The sequence below is a fragment of the Suricata suricatta genome, chromosome 8 (assembly GCF_006229205.1).
Source record: "Suricata suricatta isolate VVHF042 chromosome 8, meerkat_22Aug2017_6uvM2_HiC, whole genome shotgun sequence".
In the NCBI taxonomy this organism is placed as follows: Eukaryota; Metazoa; Chordata; class Mammalia; order Carnivora; family Herpestidae; genus Suricata; species Suricata suricatta.
In genome coordinates, this window is record NC_043707.1 from 29,434,591 (window position 1) to 29,454,486 (window position 19,896).

Here is a 19,896-nt window from a genome sequence, read left to right on the forward strand (position 1 = left end):
CACTCTCGCGAGGCCGGGCGGAGCGGAGCCGGGAGGTCCTGTGCACTGTGGAGGTCGTTGGTGTCACCTGCCTCCGCCAGCTCCTTCGCCTGCCGGTCCGCGCCCCTCCCGCTACAGCCATGCTGTCCGCCCTCGCCCGCCCTGCCGGCGCCGCTCTCCGCCGCAGCTTCAGCACCTCGGCCCAGGTAGGCCCGACGAGGGACTACCTGCAAGCGGAGGCCCCCCGCCTGGGCCACGTGGGTTCTGGGCTCGCGAGCAGCCCTGATCCCTGGGGCCGCCCTAGATCGCAGGGCGACCCGGTACCGACCCGCGGCGGTGACGCCCTGGGCCGGCCCGGATATTGGGCGAGAAGTGCCGAAAGAAAGCCCGGGAGAAAGGTGGAGGGGGGAGCCCCCCAGCTTGTCTCCCGGACACTCAGAGGGCCTCCGCTCCTTCAGGGTTGAGAATCCCAGGGTGTAGGGCCAAAAGTAATTTATGCTTGTATGCATCTTTTTGTAGTACTTTAAGCGACTAACCTTGTTCTTCTTGTAGCATCCGTACAAATAACGTGTAATTATTAAGTCCATAGTACGGAGTGAGATACCGAGGGTAGGGAACTGGTCCAAGGATACCCAGTCATTTAGCCAGGGGATTAAAAGCCAGCTCTTCCGCCCACTGTCAGGGGCTTTTGAATGGCCAAGCCTTCCCCGCAAGAACCAACAGACGCTGCTTCCTCTTAAGGACTCTTTTGAAGGCTCCTTCCTGCTGTGGGTGGACTGGGCCTGCCCCCAGGTGTGGTGACTGTGCAAGACTTGGCCTGGGAGTACTAAGCCTAAGTTATTTTTAGCCGTCTTCTAGGATAGTTGTTCTCAAATTGGTGTGTGTCAGAATCACCTGAAAGCTAACGCTGACCAGGCCCAGGTTCACTGAAGGGAGGAGGGAAGGTAGGACCTGCATCTTTGTTTACTAGGTGTCCCAGGTGATTCTAATGTAAATAAAGTTTGAGAGCCCAGGAGGTGCCCACTTTTCATCTTAAGTACTGCACCCAGAAGGGAGGTGATCATAAAGGAGATTCCAAATTTCTGCTTTAGCTTCTGTCCTTCAGGTCAGTTTCTTGTGTATTCAGTGCATTTGAGAAATAAGTACACAATAATAGCATTGAGTATCCGTGCTTGCCAAGATCCGTCCTGGGCGCTGCAGGAGATAATAGGATGACTAAGAAGTGGCACTTGAGATAGGCCCAAAAGAAGTAAACTTAGGACAGGTGGAGGTGCTGAAGATTGATGCTGAGGAGTGGAGGGGAAGGGAACTGATCACAGGTAACACCGTGGGATTTGCCAACAGATGATTTGATGAAGGGTTCCAGATGGAGAACACCAAGACTTTGGGCTTTGAAATTGCTGATCACTGGGATGGGAAAGACTGGAGTCTTTGAAAGGTTGAGTTTAAAATGCATACTGGAGGGGCGCCTGGGTAGCTCAGTCAGTTGAGCATCGACTCCTGATTTTGGCCCAGGTCATAGTCCCAGAGTCATGGGATTGAGCCCCACATCAGAGTCTGCACTGAACATGGAGTCTGCTTAAGACTCTCTCTCCCTCTGCCTTCTCCCCCACTTGTGCTCTTTCCCTCTAAAAAATTAAAATAAAATACGTATCGGACATAGAAGTGGCAATATTGATGAAAGCATTCGAGTCAGCCAGAAAGATGAGCTTGGGCAAAGTAGATACGTTGGTCTAGAGACTTTGGATTCTCTATCCTTAACAGTAAAAACGTATAAAACGCACAGCTGCAATATATTTATTTCTCCATCTATGTACTAATATACATGTTACAGCCCCCAAAAATAGAACTTTAAAAAGAAACTATAGTAAACGTACATCCTAAAAGAAACATATGAATGAGGAAAGTGTTACTATTTTCAAAACTTGTTGAGCAGTGTGCTGTTGACAACAACTCCTCAGTGCAGAACAGATAAGCAGGTTTGGAGACTGGTCTTTTAGGAAGAGATCACCGAATTAATCTCTGCAATATCACAGATTCTTGTCACAGCATAACGATTCCACCACTGAAGGACTGTGGTTTTATACATGTTAACTAAATTCGTGAAACCTTGTAACATACAAACAGTGGCCTCACCTCAACAGTGAAAGCAACAGAATGAGAGAGGAGGTCCTCTTCTGTATCTTAAGGAACTGATTCACTTAAGGACCCCCGTGAGGGCCTCAGGTCCATCTGTTTCTTTTTTATTTTTAAGCAATCTCCCTGGGGCTCCATGGTGGAGCCACTGCCCCAGTCAGGCCTGGAAGCCAGGCTGAGCAAGTCTGGGCATGAGGCACTTTAAGGAGATTTTTGAGCAAGGAAGTGAGAGGATCAAAAGTCAGTTTTCTTAAGAATGGTTTGGAGGTGGAGCCGAGGGCCTGAGATGGACCATGGAACGGGAACAGAAGTCAGGGACAGGTTGGGAAGGTGTTTCAGATGCCGTGTCCTTCATGTCCTACCTGGGGGTCTCTGATAAGGGGAGAGGCAAGAAGTGGTTCTGAGGGTTTGAATTTGGGAGAACACAGGTGCTATTTGGGAACAGGGTGGGAGAGAGAGCATACATATATTTATTTAGACAGTGGAATGTCTAAGAGAGCTGGGATGTGGGAGTTGGAATTTGGGAGTCCCAAGGATTAGAGTCGAGATGTAACAGTGAGACCTGAAGATCTGGAAGTGGATGGCATTGCCAGGCCTTGGGTTCTGGGTTGACCTGGCTTGTTAAAGTTTTCTGGGAAGTCAGGGATACCCCCTTTACAGTACCAATTTAAAAAACTGAGTTTGAATTTTAGTTGTATATGCCTTTAGAGTTTACGTTTCTTAGCAGTTGACACAGTATGGGTGGTTGGTTTGAGGTTTTCATCACTAAAGTCCATGATTACCAGCACCGGCCGCTGCAGAGAACGATCTCGGATGGTAGTATAAGGACCCTAGATGACCACACGTGGTGCTCTGGATTCTTGTCTCTTGTTTTCTCAGTTTGTCAGCTTGCCTGCCTGCCAGGAATAGTCCCCCTTCTCATTTGTTGGGTTATAGTAGAAATGAGCTCACAGAGGAATTTTGGTTAGGCCTTGAGTGAGCCTTTGTGCAGAAGGGGACCTTTTGTATAATGACCGCAAGCTTCAGGGCACTGCTTAGAATAGAGCTGCTTTTCTAAGATTTAGTTCCTCCCCTCCCCTCCCCTCCCCTCCCCTTCAGCAGGTTGCCTGTGTTTGCCCTGTATCCCACTTAATCATTTCCTTTCATAGGAAAGGTTACCAGGAGGCTGTTATTGAATTAGTTGTTCAGGACAGCTGCGGTGGGGTGGGGGTGACCTTAAGTCTCATCTGGTCATCATCCTTCACAGACTCCTCTTCCTCCTTTATGCTGGTGTTCATAGGGCTCAGTCCCTGTCACTCTGTGTTCCCTTCTGTGCCTTGTTCATGGCTACCATTAATCCCAGTGCAGATGGTTAGGACCTCCAGACCAAGCTTAAAGGCAATGTTATTTACTTAAGTCAGGAAGCTGTCATCCCAGATTCGTCCCCCTGCTCGCCGTCTGGATGGAGGGAGAGGGGGAAAAGCGACTGAATCACTTGTAGCTCACCCACCCTCCGTGTTTCCCTTTGTCCCACCCTTGAATCGTGCTTGGGCTGTTGGAGTAGTGTCCCTGCCTCCATTCTTGCAGTCTCCAGTCCTTCTTCCATTCTGGCTCATAACTTTTTAAAACACATGCTTTTCCCAGCTTTTAAGGCCTTTCAGTGGTCCCCCTTTGCGCAGAAGAACCAGATATGCTCCGCGAGGCCCTCAGCTTTGGCCCTACCTTCTTCCTTCCTCCATGTGTGCCCAGCAATGCTCGAGCCACAGAGGGCCACTTCCCTTCAGTAGGCCATGTTCCATACCCCTCCCCCTGCCATCCGTCTGGCAAACTCCTACTCACCCTTCAAAGTCCCCTCCAGACAGCTCGTTCGCATTGTGCCGGTGCCCTTCGCGGCATCTGCCTGTGTGGCGCTGGTCACACACGTCTTCCAGCTCGCAGGCCTTGTTGGGGTTTGCAAGTCAGTCTAGCATGTGGCAGGTAGGAAGTCTGTGCCACTGAACTGGAGGTGAGCCTTAAGGATGACTAGCAGTCACTTTGGGAAACAGTCTGGCGGTTTCTCAGAGATTGAACATGGCGTTGTCATATGACTGCTCTGTCGCGCTCCTGGGTATGAGAACGTGAAGGGGATTAAGTGATGGCTGTTGTCCTGGCTGACATGCCCAGAGCCACCTGCTGCTTGCCCTCCTCCTTAGCTTGGTGTGAACCAGTAGTGATTCTCAAATGTCAGCCAGTGCCAGGATCGCCTGGAAGAGCCGGTGAAAATGCGGAGGCCTGAGCCCTGCCCTGTGTCAAGGAGCCCTGGCCCTCTGTGGGCATGTTGGCCTGATAGATCCCGAAGTGTGGGGTGCAGCTCTGACCTGCCTGCTGGGAAGGAGCCTCAAAACGTGCATCCCTCCTAATCCTGCCTCAGGCTGCAGCCAGGATGGCACTGATGCTACTGGATGCTGGCCTGCTGCTCCTTTCCCTTGTCCCCTCCAGAGCAGGCAGGGCTCCTCCTCATTCGTGCATCCCCAAGGACAGTGACTGGCCTGCTGGTAGATGCTCAGATGCGTTTGTGTATAGTTTTTAAAACTACAGGTTGCAGGGAAGGCGGCCTGAGTAAGATTGTTCACCTTCAGGAGGGTGTGGGCAGTAGGACCCAGACTGTGACAACATCTATAGACCGAAGTTCCCCATTTTCCTGAGATAAGCTTCTGTGCTTCAGAAGGAAACTGGACCTTTGGACTGGTTGAAACACGACAATTGTGTCTTCTTTGGCCGCTGCCCAGTGCAGTATTTTACAGGCTGTCATGTGCATACTTCTAATGCCGATTCTATATTAAGCGTCCTTTCTCTGTGTTTCTTTACAGAACAATGCTAAAGTAGCTGTGCTAGGGGCGTCCGGAGGAATCGGGCAGCCCCTTTCGCTTCTCCTCAAGAACAGCCCCTTGGTGAGCCGCCTGACCCTCTACGACATTGCGCACACGCCTGGGGTGGCTGCAGATCTGAGCCACATCGAGACCAGAGCAGCTGTGAAAGGTACTGGGCTCACTGACCCTGGACACTTCACTTCTCTTCTCCCCGCTAGACCGGGATCCAAGCAGGAGAACAGAATCCGTCAACGAAACTACGTCAGAGACATGGGGTTTCCATGTTCATCGTAGAATTGAATTTCACAAATAATTAATGTCTTTCTAGACTTGAGCCTGTAAAAAGTTATTTGCTTATTTATTTTAAATTTTTTTAAGTTTATTTATTTGAGAGAGACAGAGACAGTGCCAGTGGGGGAGAGGCAGAGAGAGAGTCCCAAGCAGGCTCCATGCTGTCAGTGCAGAGCCCAAGGCAGGGCTGGAACTCATGAAACTGCAAGATCATGACCTGAGCTGAAACCAGCTGAGCCACCGAGGTGTTCCTTGAGCCTATAAACATTTAAATCACGATGTCCTTCAGGAAAACAAAGGGGTCTAATCTTCCCATATTTAATTTTTTCTAATTTGGAAGGGTAAGAGGATGGGGAAGAAGAATTTAGGGGACTTTTTATAAATCTGGTTATTTTATCTTTATACCATTTCATCCATGTCACTAAATTCTTGGTTAAATCTTTTTTATTTAGTTATTTAGTTTATTATTTATTTTTGAGAGAGAGAGTGAGTTCACAAAAGTGGGAGAGAGGGAGAGAGACTTCCAAGGAGGCTCCATGCTCAGAGCATAGCCTGATGCAGGACTCAGTCCCACCCTGGAATCATGACCTGAGCTGAAATCAAGAGTCAGACCCTCAACTGACTGAGCCACCCAGGTGCCTGTTGGTTAAATCATTTTTTAAAGCAGTACTTTAGGGGCTCCTGGGTGGCTCAGTCAATTAAGCATCCAACTTCAGCTCAGGTCATGATCTCATGGTTTGTGAGCCCAGGCCCCGCATCAGGCTCTGTGCTGTCAGCACGGAATCCCCTTCTCGTCCTCTGTCTTCTTCTTTCTCTGCCCCTCCACCACTTGCATGCACGCTTACACTCTCTCAAAAACAAACATTAAACAGAGCAGTTCTGTATTTTATCACTTGTTAGGCCTGTCCTGTTGGCCATTGGGCTATTTCCTGGTTTGCTCTACTGTAGATATATAAGCTGTGACAATCATCTTCACCTTTACATCTTGTTTCTTAGGATTCAGAAAGTAATATCGGCCGTAATATGACTATGTAAAGCTCTCACTGTAAGGTACCAAATTGCTGGCCAGCGAGGTGGTAGTAATCTGTCTGTGCTGACGGCACGTGGAAGCACCTGTGTGGTGGTGTTTACACGCATCCTCTGCTGGTGCAAACAGCTCAGGAGGGCAGCCATCAGAACTTGGGTTTTGGAGGGCGTCCGACTTCAGCTCAGGTCATGATCTCTCAGTTCATGGGTTCGAGCCCTGCCTTGGGCTCTGTGCTGACATGTAGCTCAGAGCCTGGAGCCTGTCTTCGGATTCTCTGTCTCCCTCTCTCTCCAACCCTCCTCTGCTCATGCTGTCTCTCTCTCTCTCTCTCTCTCTCTAAAATAAATAAAACATTTTATTAAAAAATTTTAAAAAAGCAAAAAAGGACTTAGGTTTTGGGCTTAGGTTTCCATAGTCTCTGACTTGGTTTGCTCGCTCTCTTTCAGGTCTTCTGAAAGGTCCTGCAATAAGAAAAAAGTCCTAAGCAAAGCAGATTTTGGTCATTGCAGCAAATTTCCCTTGAAATCTTTGAAAATGGACATTTTCAGAGGGAGGTGGGGGTGCAAAAAAAAAAAATGGACATTTTCTCCTAGGAGCCAGCAAACTAGATACGAACGCTTGGAGTCCATTATCAGCTCCGAGACTTTCTTTCACAGCCCTCAGTGTGCCTTCTGATCTGACCCCGAGAGGGAGCTTTTGTTAGGATGACTGGGGAGGGAAGTAAGCAGCTCTTTGCACTGGGGGCCAGGAGGTCTTTCAGGTGCTAGCAGGTCTGATGAAGGCAAGCAGCTGACTTGGTTGGTTTGGGGGAAACCCGTAGGGTTGATCCATTCCGAATGGGTCGGGGGCCGGGCAGTTGGCCGCTGGAGGAGAGTATCGTGAGGGGAGCTGGGATTGTCACACTCGTGGGCGTTAGTGGTCAGGAAGTACTTCACAGGCGGTTGTCGTCGGACCTGGGTGAAGCTGGCCATCTTCCCCAGCTCTGTGCCCGCAGATGTGCTCACCTCCCCAGATCAGAAATGGTAAACTTGCTCTCCCCTGGGGGGGTGGTATTTTCTAGGCTACCTCGGACCTGAGCAGCTGCCGGACTGCCTGAAGGGCTGCGATGTGGTGGTTATTCCCGCAGGAGTCCCGAGGAAACCAGGTGTGTGTTTGAAAGCCCTGCCTAGTGTCTCCCTGCAGGTGAGGTGAGGAAGTCGTCTTCCTTTAAACTTGACCAAGTCGGTGTCTCCATGGCAGAGAAAAATTCCAGAGGCTCCCCGTCCCTGCGGGATAGAGAGTTATCTCTCCCTTGAACGGCGTTTAAAGCCTTACACGTGTCCGCTGTGTCCGTCCTGCTCAGTCTGGTGCTTCTGTGCCCGTGGTGCGCGTGGAGCGCCCTTTCCTTCACCCGCTCCTTGGGAGATCTCCCTGATCCTTGAGGATCCTCTTCAGATACCTTCCTCCCTAGTCCCTCCCCGCTCTCCACCCCCTCCACCAGCCTCTGCTTGGGGACTTGTCACGCTAGATTGTTTCTCCTACAAGATAGATTGACTTGGAACAGGGACCCTGTCTCACCCAGGGCACGTGACATAACACACAGTGCACTTGGCGCATCTTTGGCAATTCCTTCCGTGCCCTGTGAACATCTTGAATTGGATCGTTCTCAGGCATGACGCGGGATGACCTGTTCAACACCAACGCCTCCATTGTGGCCACCCTGGCTGCTGCCTGCGCCCAGCATTGCCCTGAGGCCATGATCTGCATCATTTCAAACCCGGTGAGTGCCGCTGGCAGGGAGGCTGTGAATTCTGTGCCTAAAGCTCATAATTAGGAGAAGTGTGCGGATGTGCTTAAGGACAAATATCTGGTTAAGGTGTTGCGGTGGACAGATTAGATGAACTAAGGGGGGTTTCAGCCTGGTTTTTCCACCACTTGTGTGCCTTGGGCAGATCACCTCCCCTCTCTGTGTCTTAGTTTCTCCGTCTGAAAGGTTGATTTTTTTTTTTTTTCTTTTGAGAGAGAGAGAAGATCCCCAAGCAGGCCCCAGTGTCAGCACAGACACAGGGCTCGATCCCACAACCGTGAGATCGTGACCTGAGCCAAAATCAAGAATTGGATGCTCAACCAACTGATCCCCCCCCCCCACCCCCGTGCCCTGGAAAAGTTCTTAAGGCTCCGTTCAACCCTGATAGTTGTGGCCCATTGACTTTTACTCTGTTCTCTCGGAGTTTGCCATTCCCGGCTCCCCGTCACACTTACACAGCCACCCCAGGCCCTGCTCATGTGTTTTTGTAGGGAACTTCTCCAAACCCAAAAGCACACGTGCTGTCTCCTCCCTGAGAAGACAGTGTGGCCCCCATGCCTCCCTCCTAGGTGAGCCTGGTCTCTGAGGGTCGGGTTCTGGGTGGAAGTGTGGAAGTGCAGTGACACTGGTGTGGACCCGGGACGTGCCTGCGATCCAGGTCTGGGGCTGGCGCCCGGCGCCCGAGACATGGATCTCCACCTGGCTCGCCCTCCGCGGGGCGTCCAGTCAGCTGTGGAAAAGCAGCTGCTGCTGGGAAGCTGACCTGGCACCTAATATAAGTCCTGCTGTTTCTTTCATTTTTATATATTTTTCTACGTGCCTGGCAACATGTCGGCATTTGCTATAATATTAAGTCCCATGACCCTCACAGCGTCGGGGATAGGTGTCTCCTCTGTGTTACTGATGAGGAACCAAGGCCTGGGAGTTGAGGAAGCTTGCCCAGGGTCGCCTCCCAGAGTGGCAGAGCTGGGACAGACCCCAGGCTGTCGGTCTCTGGCCCTGCACGCCACTGTCCTTCAGGAAGGGCTGTTCAGGTGTCCGCCCCAGCTGAGACGGACGGTGTCTGGTGGAACCATCCTCACGGTCTAGGACGACAGCTGGCAGGTCACATGCACATCTGAGCCGTGGGTCCAGAGGCCACTGGGGTAATACCACCTGCTGCAATGAAGGGCTCTTCATTTACATCAGGGGGAGGGCAGGAAGTCGGCCCGCAGTGACCTATTCCGTCCTGAGGGTGGCTTGCCTGTAAACAGTGGGGCAGTTTGGCACCGTCGGACTTGTTAGTGGTCTGGGGAAGAGACTTGACATTCGGTCACATGCCTCTTCTCTCAGTGCAGGGCAAGTTACGCCTGTCTCCCTGATCTTCTAGGTTAATTCCACCATCCCGATCACGGCGGAAGTTTTCAAGAAGCATGGAGCATACAACCCCAATAAAATCTTCGGGGTGACAACCTTGGACATTGTCAGAGCCAACACTTTCATTGCAGAACTGAAGGTAAGAGCTGCAACAGGTATTTTTCAAGTTGTGTTTCTGGCTGTCCTTGGCTGACCGATGGGCATGGGACTCCAGGACACTTACACGTCACTTCTAACTCGGGAGTCGTCGGTGTTCTGGGGGCTTGCCCCTGGGGGGGGGAGAGTGCCTCTCACGTTTTCTTGGGCAATCCACACAGGCCCCTGCAAATTTGAACCATGGCCGGCTTCAGTCTTGAGTCGGCTTGGTCTGTCCTCCCGGGTACCTCAAGGGTCCAGGCTTTTCCCCGGGTTTCTTGCTGGCTCGACTGGGTTGTGCTCTCCAAGTTCATTGCCTCTGAAAATTAGAACTAACAGGACTTACCTGCTGATTGCTAGACAAATGGTAAAATTGGCAAACACGGAGAACTAAGGAACGTTCCAGAAGGCCCGAGATGTCAGGATTGTTGTTCCTGGTCTATAGTTCTGGCTATCTTCTTGGGTTTTGAATCTGGCCAGTTGCCTGCAGCTCCTTGGGCTGTCAGCCTAGCTGCCAGGCCCATCCTGGGGTGGGTTTGACACTGGCACCAGCTCCAGTGTCCTCGGTGCCTCTCATCACTGACTTCCGATTCCTGGGTTGTGGATCCAGCAGAACCACTTCTAACCTGAAGAAGCATCATCCCTCCTGAGCTTCAGGCTGGTTTTTTTCTGACTTTGCAGATGAGGGGGCCTTTCTACAGGAGGAATAGTGGTCATGCACACAGCCAAGTGAGGAGGGCACACACAAGACAGTTGACCTCTGTTTTACCACCCCCGCCCTGTGCACCAGGCAGGGCCACTTCTGAAGCATGACACTTTGCTGTAGCTCATGCTGCAGCCTGTCCCCAGCCTCTGTCCAGGGCGTGGGGGTCCCAGCGATCCAGAAGATGGGCAGCCCTTGGGATTCAAGAACCAGGGTAATCGAGTACCCAGTTCGGCGCAGGTGTGTAGGGCGGTTGTCTGAGTCAGGACCCACTTTCCGGTGAAGCTTGTGTTCAGCTGAGTCTGGACGAGGACAGGCCGAGAGGGTGCGGTTCGGGCTTCCTGAGGCTTGTGGCCCAGTTTCACAGAAGCCACAGTGCTCATTCTCTTTGAGCTCTTGAGGTGCTACCAGCTCTTGGCCAAAGCACGCCATTTCCCCCAGGCCCCGATCCTGTGGCCACACACCGGCCACACAGGGCTGGTTCAGTTATGTAGAATTACATGAAGCTAGAAATCCATGTCCTCATTGTGCTGGCCACATTTCAGCTGCTTAGTAGCCACATGTAGCTGCTGTGTTCTCCCAGAAAGTTCTGGATGGTGCTGTCAGTAGCTGGGAAGTTGTGTTTGAGGTGGAGGAAGGGGGATCTTGGTCCCTGGCAGAGACTCTAGTGCTTGTCAGGCTTTAGTCCAGTAAACTGTCCTTTACGTCAGATCTCTGGCGTTTTGAGAAAATCCCGAACTGTTTTCAGGAATGAAAGTTGGTCCTTAAACCTCCGGCGTCTGGACCCTCCCTCTGTCCTTTTGGCCATCTCTCGCCCCCTTTGCCACCTTTTCTTTGTATTTCTACTGATGTTACAAATATTCTTTGTATCCCAGGCCTGTGCTCATTTGGCCTAGAAAACACTTCCTTTGGCAAAGTCCTGATGCTGCTTCTGGGATGAAGTGGAGGCTGTCCCGAGAAGCCCCTCCCTGTCCGAGGCTGCCCAGCTCGGCAGCATACGACAGTGGGGCGTCATTAGCATCTGTCTTGTAATCAACAACAAAGGTCTCAAAAGCGGGGGCTCTGACCTCGCCTGTGTCCCTGGTGACCAGCACACTGCCTTGGCGCAGAGGCCCCTCCATGTGAGCTCCCCACTCCGTGAACTTGGTCCGGCTGGGCCCCCCTTCCCGGGTGAGGCTGGTTCCTAACTGAGGGCTGCTCTCTTTAGCAGCTGCGGCATTTGGGAAAAGCGGCATCGTTTGGAGACTGCTCACTTCCCTCCCATAACTCCCACCAGATTCTTTTTTTTGACCATCTTAAGAAATACCTGGTCCACAGATTTGTTGGGGCGTTGTGCCTCCGGTTTAACAAATGAATCAGCCTCCTCTAGCAGGCCCCCACAAAGAACTGTGGTGTTTTGACCCCTTACAACTCAGTTTTAATCTGTCTTGATCACAGACTGAGTTGACAGACTTCTCACCCCCAAGTTTCCTGGAATTGTTTTTGAATTTTGCTCTGGAATGAGGGCAAGGGAATTTGACTTGTCTGTGACAGAGCGTGGGGACATGAGTCTGGGCTTGTGCTAGGAGAATGTCATTTGCTCTGGGGAAGAGGACAGTCATCCTCGGGTTCTGAGAAGATACCAGGCCAACAGGGACCAATGTGGGGACCCTACAAGGAGGCAGTTTTCTGCTTGCTGTACAGGAAGACCCTCGTGACCTCCCCAGATGACGCAGTACTCCCGGCTGCACTGTCGCACTGCTGTTCCACCATGTGGTGGGGCCGGGGTAGGAAATCTTGGCACAGCTGGACTTGGTCTTTTGTGGTTTCTTTGTTTGCTCTGAGTTGTGTGGGTTTTTCCAGCGTCGGTGCTTTAGGTGGATGTGACATTTATGCTCCAAGAGCTTTAAAAATTAACACAGCTTCCCACTCTGGTGGCCAGGGTTTGGATCCAGCTCGAGTCAATGTTCCCGTCATTGGCGGCCATGCTGGGAAGACCATCATCCCCCTGATCTCTCAGGTAAGCCTGTCACCTTGCCAGAAAGCCTTGGATCATGAGCGCCTTTCAGGGCTTCCACTTTGAGGCACTAGAGACAGACCGACAAAGAACTCAGCATCTTTGTATTTTGAGAGGATTCCTGTTGTGGTTATGGCCCAGCCATTGTCTGTGGGGGCCCTTGAGTGGCCTGTGGGGCTGTGGTGGGGCTCTGGCACCTCGGGGTCCACACCTTCGGAAAACTGCCGAATTCCTGGGGAGGTCAGAGCAGGTGAAGCTGCTTTGTTTAAAAGTCGTTGGAGACCCAGTGAGCGCCAGCACGGATGAGGCAAATTACACCAGTGTGCTGACCCCCGAGTTTAATGCACATGGAAGGACTCAAAATGTTGGTGATGTCCTCGCCGAAAGTGCATAACCTTGTAGGAAAAGCATGAGGAAACCTGAAAATCTACAAAACGAGCAGTCGGTACTTTGGACAAATATCCCGGAAGACAGGACCACTAGTAGGAGTAGACTGAGCTGGAATAACCGTCTGCTGGGGTCCTGGGTCAGAAATGGGACAGGAAAGGGACAGCAGTGGGGAAGTGGGTGACATCTGAGTAAGGTCCGGAGTTAACCTATCAGGATGGTTTCTGTTCCTCACAATTGCACTGTGGCTATGTGAGACGCTGACGTCAGGGTAAGCCGGGTGAGGAAAATCTTCATGCTATTTTTACAACTCTTTGCTAAATCTAAAATTAGTCCAAAATATTCAAAGTTCTGTAAAAATGAGTAGGGACCAGGAGTGCCTGGCTGGCTCAGTCTCCAGAGCCTGTGACTCTTAACCTCAGGGTCGTGAGTTCAAACCCCATGTTGGGTGTGGAGCCCTCTTAAAAAAAAAAAATGAGTAGGAATCGCATTACACCTCCCCAAAAGGGGACTTTCTTTAAAGCAAAGGTGGTCTTGGTGTCCCGTGCAGTGGCGGTGCCGGGGGTCTGCCATGAGACAGGGAGGGGCCATGGGGTCTGGGAGTAGTAGCAGCCCTGCTCACGTGCTCCCCATGGCTTTGGCCTGCAGTGCACACCCAAGGTGGACTTACCCCAGGACCAGCTGACAGCTGTCACCGGGCGGATCCAGGAGGCCGGCACAGAGGTGGTGAAGGCCAAAGCTGGAGCAGGTAGGTTCTTGGAGGCAGCCCTGTGTGAGGCACTGATGCCAGAGGCCCTCCCGCAGCTCACAGCTGAAGACAGGAAGGGCCCGGGCAGGCAGCGGACCCTTTTCTTAGCTTCACGTGTGTGCAGCAGATAGGCCAGTCCCGCGGCAGAGGGCAGCTCGGCTGCCTGGCGTGGAGTGGTGTCGGAGCTTGGCAAAGCCAGTTCTGTGCCATTCACGAGAGATGCTGACTGAATTCTTCACGGCTAAAGCGGAAAGATGCCTTACTTAGCTGACAGGGCGGCCTCCCCTCTGCTGCTTGGCTAACCCGCCCATACCCTCCTAGGCTCTGCCACCCTGTCCATGGCATATGCCGGAGCCCGGTTTGTCTTCTCCCTCGTGGATGCAATGAACGGAAAGGAAGGAGTTGTCGAATGTTCCTTCGTTAAATCCCAAGAAACGGACTGTCCCTATTTCTCCACGCCGTTACTGCTGGGGGTACGTATCCTGGAGGCTGGGTCTCGGGATCGTGGAAGGAGGCTCGCTGTCTATACTTAAGCTCGGGAGCCCTGGCCTGTTTGCTCCATAACTCAGTCTCCAGTGTGTGGTAACTGTATCCTGCTGCCTGGCCTGTGCTGGGGTTTTGCGGGGTGGCTTCACATCACAGAATTGGAGAAACCTCCGAGCGGGTGGCAAGGGTGGACAAGAATTCACTGGCACATGGATCTCCTTCCCTGTGGCTTTGCGGCTGGTCCGAGCAGCTGTCTCGCCATGTTTCTTGATGAGACCCTGGCTCTGTCTCCAGGCGGCCGTGGGCTTTTCTGGAGGGAAAGGCTTCCCTTCCCCAGCCTGCGTGCTGTTGCCCCGTGGCTCATGTTGTTCATTCTTGCTCTGACCTCAGGGTGCACTGAGCCCCTTCCCTCTTCCAGGGAGGCCTGGAGGGCTCACACAGCTCAGGTACCCCTGCTTCCTTGCTCCCGCCCCTGCTGGTTTCCTCCTGGGAATGTGTTGTAGACAGACCCACTTGGAACTCTGGTGACCAGGACGGAGCCTCTGGCCCCACTGCTGGGTTTCAGCCAAACTGTTTGGGAAGCAGCTGTCCGGTCTGGTGACCCTCCCTGAGTCTTCAATGAGCAGAAACTCCTAGGTCTCACTCATAGACCAGCCAGGTGTCCATTTCTGATGTGCGGGCGCCTGCCCACATCAGGCAGAAGTGAGGTTGACTTCATCTCCTCCCCAGAAAGAAACAGTTTGGTGACATGCCAAGCCACCCAGGGGCCCTTCCCACAGATGCCCTGGTGTCCAAAGATCCCTGAGGCAGTGGCGCCCCAGGCCTCCATGAGGTGGAGAGACGGACACCAAACAGACTAATTCTGTGACCAGTGCTGTGGGGCAGGCCAGGCAGGCCCTGGGTCAGGAAGAGCTCCCCAGGGAGACAGCCCAGCAGCCTCCACTGCTGGTGCAGACACCGGCTCAGCCATGGGGTCACAACAGTGACACCTGTTGTTCTCCTGATGTCACATGTCTGCCTACTTGATTACATCGGACCTGGGTGGATATTACCAACTCGAGAAAAGACTAGAACCCAAAAGTATACTCTGTGTTGGGGAGCACATTCAGCACTGCTAAGGGGTGAAGCCCTCTGTGTGCACATCACCCCCGTGTGTTCTCGCGGCCTCCTTTGAGGCAGAGAGTACGCCCATTTTCTAGATGAAACTGCCCTGACTGAGGTGTGCGCGGCATGAATGACCGCGTCGGGATCCCAGCGGGGGACGGTCTGCCTGAGGCTGGGCTTCGGGCAGAGCTGTGAGGTTACACGGCGGGTTTTCCTCCACGGCCTCGTCCATGGAAACCTGCTGTGAAAGTTATAGAATTTTTAGTGGTCGCTGTAAATTTTAGAATTGTCCATTTGTACCCTTCCCCTCTCCCCCAGAAAAAGGGCATCGAGAAGAACCTAGGCATTGGCAAGATCTCCCCTTTCGAAGAGAAGATGATCGCCGAAGCCCTCCCTGAGCTGAAGGCCTCCATCCAGAAAGGAGAAGAGTTTGTGAAGAACATGAAATGAGAGGGCAGCTGGCGAGCGGTCCGCGTCCCTAATTTATGAAGGCGTCATGTCCCTGTAAAGCCGTCTCCCGGCCCTTCGTGTTTCAGTCGCGTTACCTACGAGTGTTGTGTTAACGTTGCTGCCCCTTCCAGATCGTGGGTCCGTCTGCAGGTGCCTCAATAAAAGCAGGCTCTGATTTTCTTTATCAAGGTCTCTGTGACTGCTTCCTTCCCCCTGTGCACTGGCTTCAGAGGGTCTGTCTGGCATCTCGGTCGATGTCTGGCGTCATGAATCAGAACAAAATGTTACTCACATATCAGGCTGATGCGTGATGGTTTCATCAGTAGCTTCGAGAAAGTCCAGAATCTTTATCAGTTGCTGTTCCCCCGCAGCCCTGCCCCGCAGCAATGCATCTCTCAGCGGTGCAAACTGAGGAGGGCTCGGCTCGGCTGATTCCTCAGAGTGTCCTTGGAATCCAGCTGTGGTGGGGTGACGCCCGTGGCATGTGTCCGGCTGCCCTTTTCTGGCCCTAGTTCTTCCCTGCGTGGTGGTTTCTGCCCAAGCAGACCGCCCCATCTTCTACGCAGAGCTGCCTTGGCCGACCTCCATCTCGCTCTGAACCTCCTCCCCTGACCAGGCCCTGGCGTCAGGGACAGGGACTGCCCCAGCCAGAGTTGTGAGGGAAGCCAGGGCCGGAGCAGAAATCACCAGAACGCCAGCTGCCATGGCCACACTGGGGCCACGGGAAGGCTGGCTTCCTGTCTTCATCAGAGGCCCAAAAAAGAACTTGGTTGTATTCTCTGGCCTTAGGGTAAATGGGGGACCTGTTCCCATTGTCCGCGCCTGAGAAGGAATGAGGTGGAGATGACCTTCCAGTGAAGGTGATGGGCAGGTGGGGGTGGAGCGAAGCCCAGCACCCAACACCCATGTGTCTACAACAGCTTTTCTTTAAAATGGATGTTACCATTATGACATCATTGTTTTGTTACGAGTCACCAATGTGTCTGCTGCTTAAAACCTAAAAAAGTAGCCGAAAAATAAAGCAGGAAAATAATCGCTGGTAACAGAATCTGTCCTCTTTTGCTGCTTTTGTAAGCTGAGATAACACTTCATGTGCCGGTTTGCATGTAGCCTGCGCTTCCGGTTCTGTTCCTGTAAAACCAGCCCCCTCCATCCCCAGTCTAGTTGCTGGACAGTCATTTTAAGCATCTCCCCCCCTTTCTGCAGGTGGACAAGGCTCTGCTGGGTGGTCTCCCTGCCCCACCACCAGGTGCAGGCCCTGGCCAGCGTGGTCCCCCAGAGACGGTGGCTCAGGCCCAGCTGGAGTGGAGGGGACGCTGGGGCAGCCAGGCTTGTCGCTCTTCATGGGGCCTCTGCTGCAGAGCCAGCACATTTCTTCCTTGATGGCTCGGGGTTCCCAAAAGTGCAAAAGCAGAAACTGCCAGGCATTAGGACAGATGGGCCCAGAACCGGCCTGGCATGACTTAGGCCACATCCTCGTGCTTAAAGCAGGTTGGCAGGCAGGCCCCAGGCGTGTGGTGGGAGGGGGCTGGGCAGGGAAGGCCGGGGCTGAAAGCCTGGTTCTTCAGGGGCCCACTTAGGGGATGAGTGACCACACGTGACTCTTCTAGAAACATGAACACATCCTCCCTTACTGCTTGTAATAGCGGGGTAACCCTTAAGGTGCGCCCACGGTAATTTGCTCCACTGCTGTTGCATAATTAAGTTGCTGAGGTTCTCACTACTGTAAAGAACGAGATTCTGGATACTATCTTTGGAGCAATTTCATGTGTGCAATGCCACGCGAGCTCTTTTTGGGGTCATTTGCTATGTCATGGGATCCTTGCAGCAACCCTGACAGGCAGGACCTAGTGCTGGTGACTCAAAGCAGGTTGTCTTGTTTAGGATGATCAGTCAGTGTCTCCATGTACCAGTGGTTACCAAAAGCCTCCCAAACTGGTTTGCCAAAGATGCAGCTTGCTGGGAGCCCTGGGTGGCTCAGTCAGTTAAGCTTCCGACTCTTGGGATTCTGCTCAGGTCATGATCTCACAGTTTGTGGGTTTGAGCCCCAAGTCAGGCTCGGCACTAACAGTGTGGATCCTGCTTGGGATTCACACCCCCCCTTCTCTTCCCCTGCTCATCTTCTCTCTCTCTCAAAATAAACAAACTTTTATAAAAAAAAAAAAATGCAGCTTCCTGACTCCCAACTCTCAAAAGTTCTGATCTAGCAACCTGAGAAGGGATGGTGGGGGACAAGAATGGAAAATACCCCAGATTCTTCCAGATTGTGCTGGGGAAGGGGCATTGACCCACCCCACCCCCCCCTTTGGACACTGGCTACCTCAGAACTCTTTTCACTACATAGGTAGGCCTTTTGCCCTTTGGGGCTCAAGTCAGGTACGTTGAGAATCAGAGAGAAAAGTGCGGATAAAGTAGGGCAGGACTCAGGACAAGGTTATTTCTGGATATTTTGGCAGAGGCAAGGAACCAAGGAGAGGCCACCGAAATATTCGGGGGGACGGAGGAGGCTCTGCAGGCCAGGTAGGATTCCCACAGCCAGGGGAGCTGGATGGTCTCATCTGGCAACAGCAGGAGTGGCTGGACTTGAGAGAATGAGCTCAGGATGTGCTCAAGGAAGGGCCAAGCATGTGGCTGGCAGCCTAGGGCACAGGCGGAGGGAGCTGGGGCTATTCCGGGTATGGTCTTGTATGCCAGGCTTGGACTTCATTCTGTGGAAATGGGGACAGGAGGGAGGAAGCCAGGGGCCCTGAGCCTGATGGTGATGTGATCCCAGGATGGGGCTTTTAACACCCCAGTGGGGGAGAGGGGCAGGTGACAACCTTGCCACAGACCTGGAGGTGACCCTTTAAGTAGGGAAGATGCGGCAGCAGAAAGGCTGAGGGCCCAAAATAGGGTGGCAGTGAGTGGGAGGGATGACAGGGACATGGAAACAAACCAGCATCTCCAGCCCCGTTCCCACCAAGCGGAAGTCCATCAGCCAGTTATCCGGGCGAGAGTGCAGCTAACTGAGCCCCCACTTTCAAGCTCCAATTACGCGTCTCCGGGTCCACAGACTAGCTGCCTCTTGACACACGATTCCAGTCCCCCTCAGCAAGGAACAAAACCCCAGGGATTGGGTGTTTGTAGTTAATGACCATAATGAGCTGGCTGAGGCCTTTGCTGGGGTGGAAGCCAAGAAGCAGCCTTAAGAAAGCAGAGGGGATGGGGCGCCTGAGTGGCTCAGTCGGTTAAGCCTCTGACTTTGGCTCAGGTAAGATCTTACGTTAGTGGGTTCGAGCCCCGCGTCGGGCTCTGTGCTAACAGCTATCTCAAAGCCTGGAGTTCTGTGTCTCCTTCTCTCTCTGCCCCTCCCCCTCTCATGCTCGCTCGCTCTCTCTCTCTCTCGCTCTCTCTCTCTCTCTCTCTCTCTCTCGCTCTCTCTCTCTCTGTCTGTCTCTGTCTCTCTCTCTCTCTCTGTATCAAAAATAAAACCATTAAAAAAAAGAAAAAGTAAGAAAGCAGAGGGGAGGGAGCCTGACGCCAAGGGTAATGGCAGAGCTGAAGAGCTGGTCCCGCGGAGGGGCTGCGTGGAAGTCCCGGATAGATACAAGTTGGCTCATGATAAGGAAAGCAGAAGGACTCGTCAGCCCCCCTAAGGCAGAGGGTGTGAACGTCTTAACCGGCAATGGCCCTGACCTGCCTTAGAAGGCACCTGGCGCGCAACCCAACCTCCCCTGCAGTTCTCCCCGATCCCCTGGAGAGGGCGCCGGAGGCTGGCGCTGCCGAGCGGCTCCCGGGGACCGGCAGGTCGGGTGGCCGAGCGAGGATTAGCGTTCCCTGCAGTTCCTCCAGATTGCGTGGAGAGGGCGCTGGAAGCTGGTGCTGCAGAGCGGCTCCCGGCGACCCCGGGGCCGAGCGAGGATTAGCGTTCTAGAACCAAATCTGGCTCTCTGCCCTGTCTCCTCTCTGCTCACCCAGATCGGGAGGGGCAGCCGCCACAGGGTAGAGGAGTTGGGAGCCAGCCCGGGGTGGTCTGTGGAAACCGACCTGGAGACACAATATGCAGGGAGGTCGTGGTGGGAGGTGAGGGGTCTGGGAAGAAACATCCCCTTACCCATTAGCCTTGCTGCTTGGAGACTCAACGCCCTGCCCCAGAGTTGGTGGAGCGTCAGGGAAGATAACTTCCCATTTGCTTTAGCCGGCGACCTTGGGCTCCTCCTGTCTGCTGTCCATGTGGACAGCAAGGGCGGGCCACTGCTTCTGGCACCTCCAGGAAGTGGGGATTAGTTAACCCAGGGTGGACAGAAGCTGCTGGATGGCCAGGAGAGAAAGCCCCAGGACCTGAGGCCTGCAGCCCCAAGTACCCTGGGGCCTCCAGGTACATTTGGAGCTTCTCCGGTTTCTAATCCCGCACGCCTCAGAGGGAGCTCCCCAGTTAACCCACTTTCAGAGGCTAGCCACACCCTCCCCCAGCCTGCCTTAGGGGCCTAAGAGCTCACTGCCTG

The 19,896-nt window shown here is 53.1% G+C and overlaps 2 protein-coding genes across 2 annotated transcripts in view; one reads left to right on the forward strand and one right to left on the reverse strand.

Moving 5' to 3' along the window:
• Positions 1–644, reverse strand: part of STYXL1 (serine/threonine/tyrosine interacting like 1) — a 67,156-nt gene extending 66,512 nt beyond the window's left edge. Inside the window, exon 1 of the mRNA XM_029947654.1 lies at positions 516–644. The gene's annotated coding sequence lies outside the window, so the exon portion shown is untranslated. The remainder of the gene's footprint in view (positions 1–515) is intronic.
• On the forward strand, positions 6–15,596 carry MDH2 (malate dehydrogenase 2). Its single transcript, XM_029947655.1, has 9 exons — positions 6–185; positions 4,944–5,112; positions 7,322–7,405; positions 7,911–8,020; positions 9,417–9,542; positions 12,163–12,240; positions 13,273–13,372; positions 13,694–13,845; positions 15,281–15,596. Exons 1-9 carry the CDS (start codon positions 120–122, stop codon positions 15,410–15,412), a joined length of 1,017 nt encoding a protein of 338 aa, XP_029803515.1. The 5' UTR covers positions 6–119; the 3' UTR covers positions 15,413–15,596.
• The last annotated feature ends 4,300 nt before the right edge of the window (positions 15,597–19,896 follow it).

What these genes read in the sequence shown, in the direction of transcription:
- MDH2 (XM_029947655.1), top strand. Translation starts at nt 120, where the DNA reads ATGCTGTCCGCCCTCGCCCGCCCTGCCGGCGCCGCTCTCCGCCGCAGC. An exon ending in AGGAGTCCCGAGGAAACCAG is followed by an intron (nt 7,406 to 7,910) that starts GTGTGTGTTTGA and finishes GATCGTTCTCAG; the next exon opens with GCATGACGCGGGATGACCTG. An exon ending in CTTTCATTGCAGAACTGAAG is followed by an intron (nt 9,543 to 12,162) that starts GTAAGAGCTGCA and finishes TCTGGTGGCCAG; the next exon opens with GGTTTGGATCCAGCTCGAGT.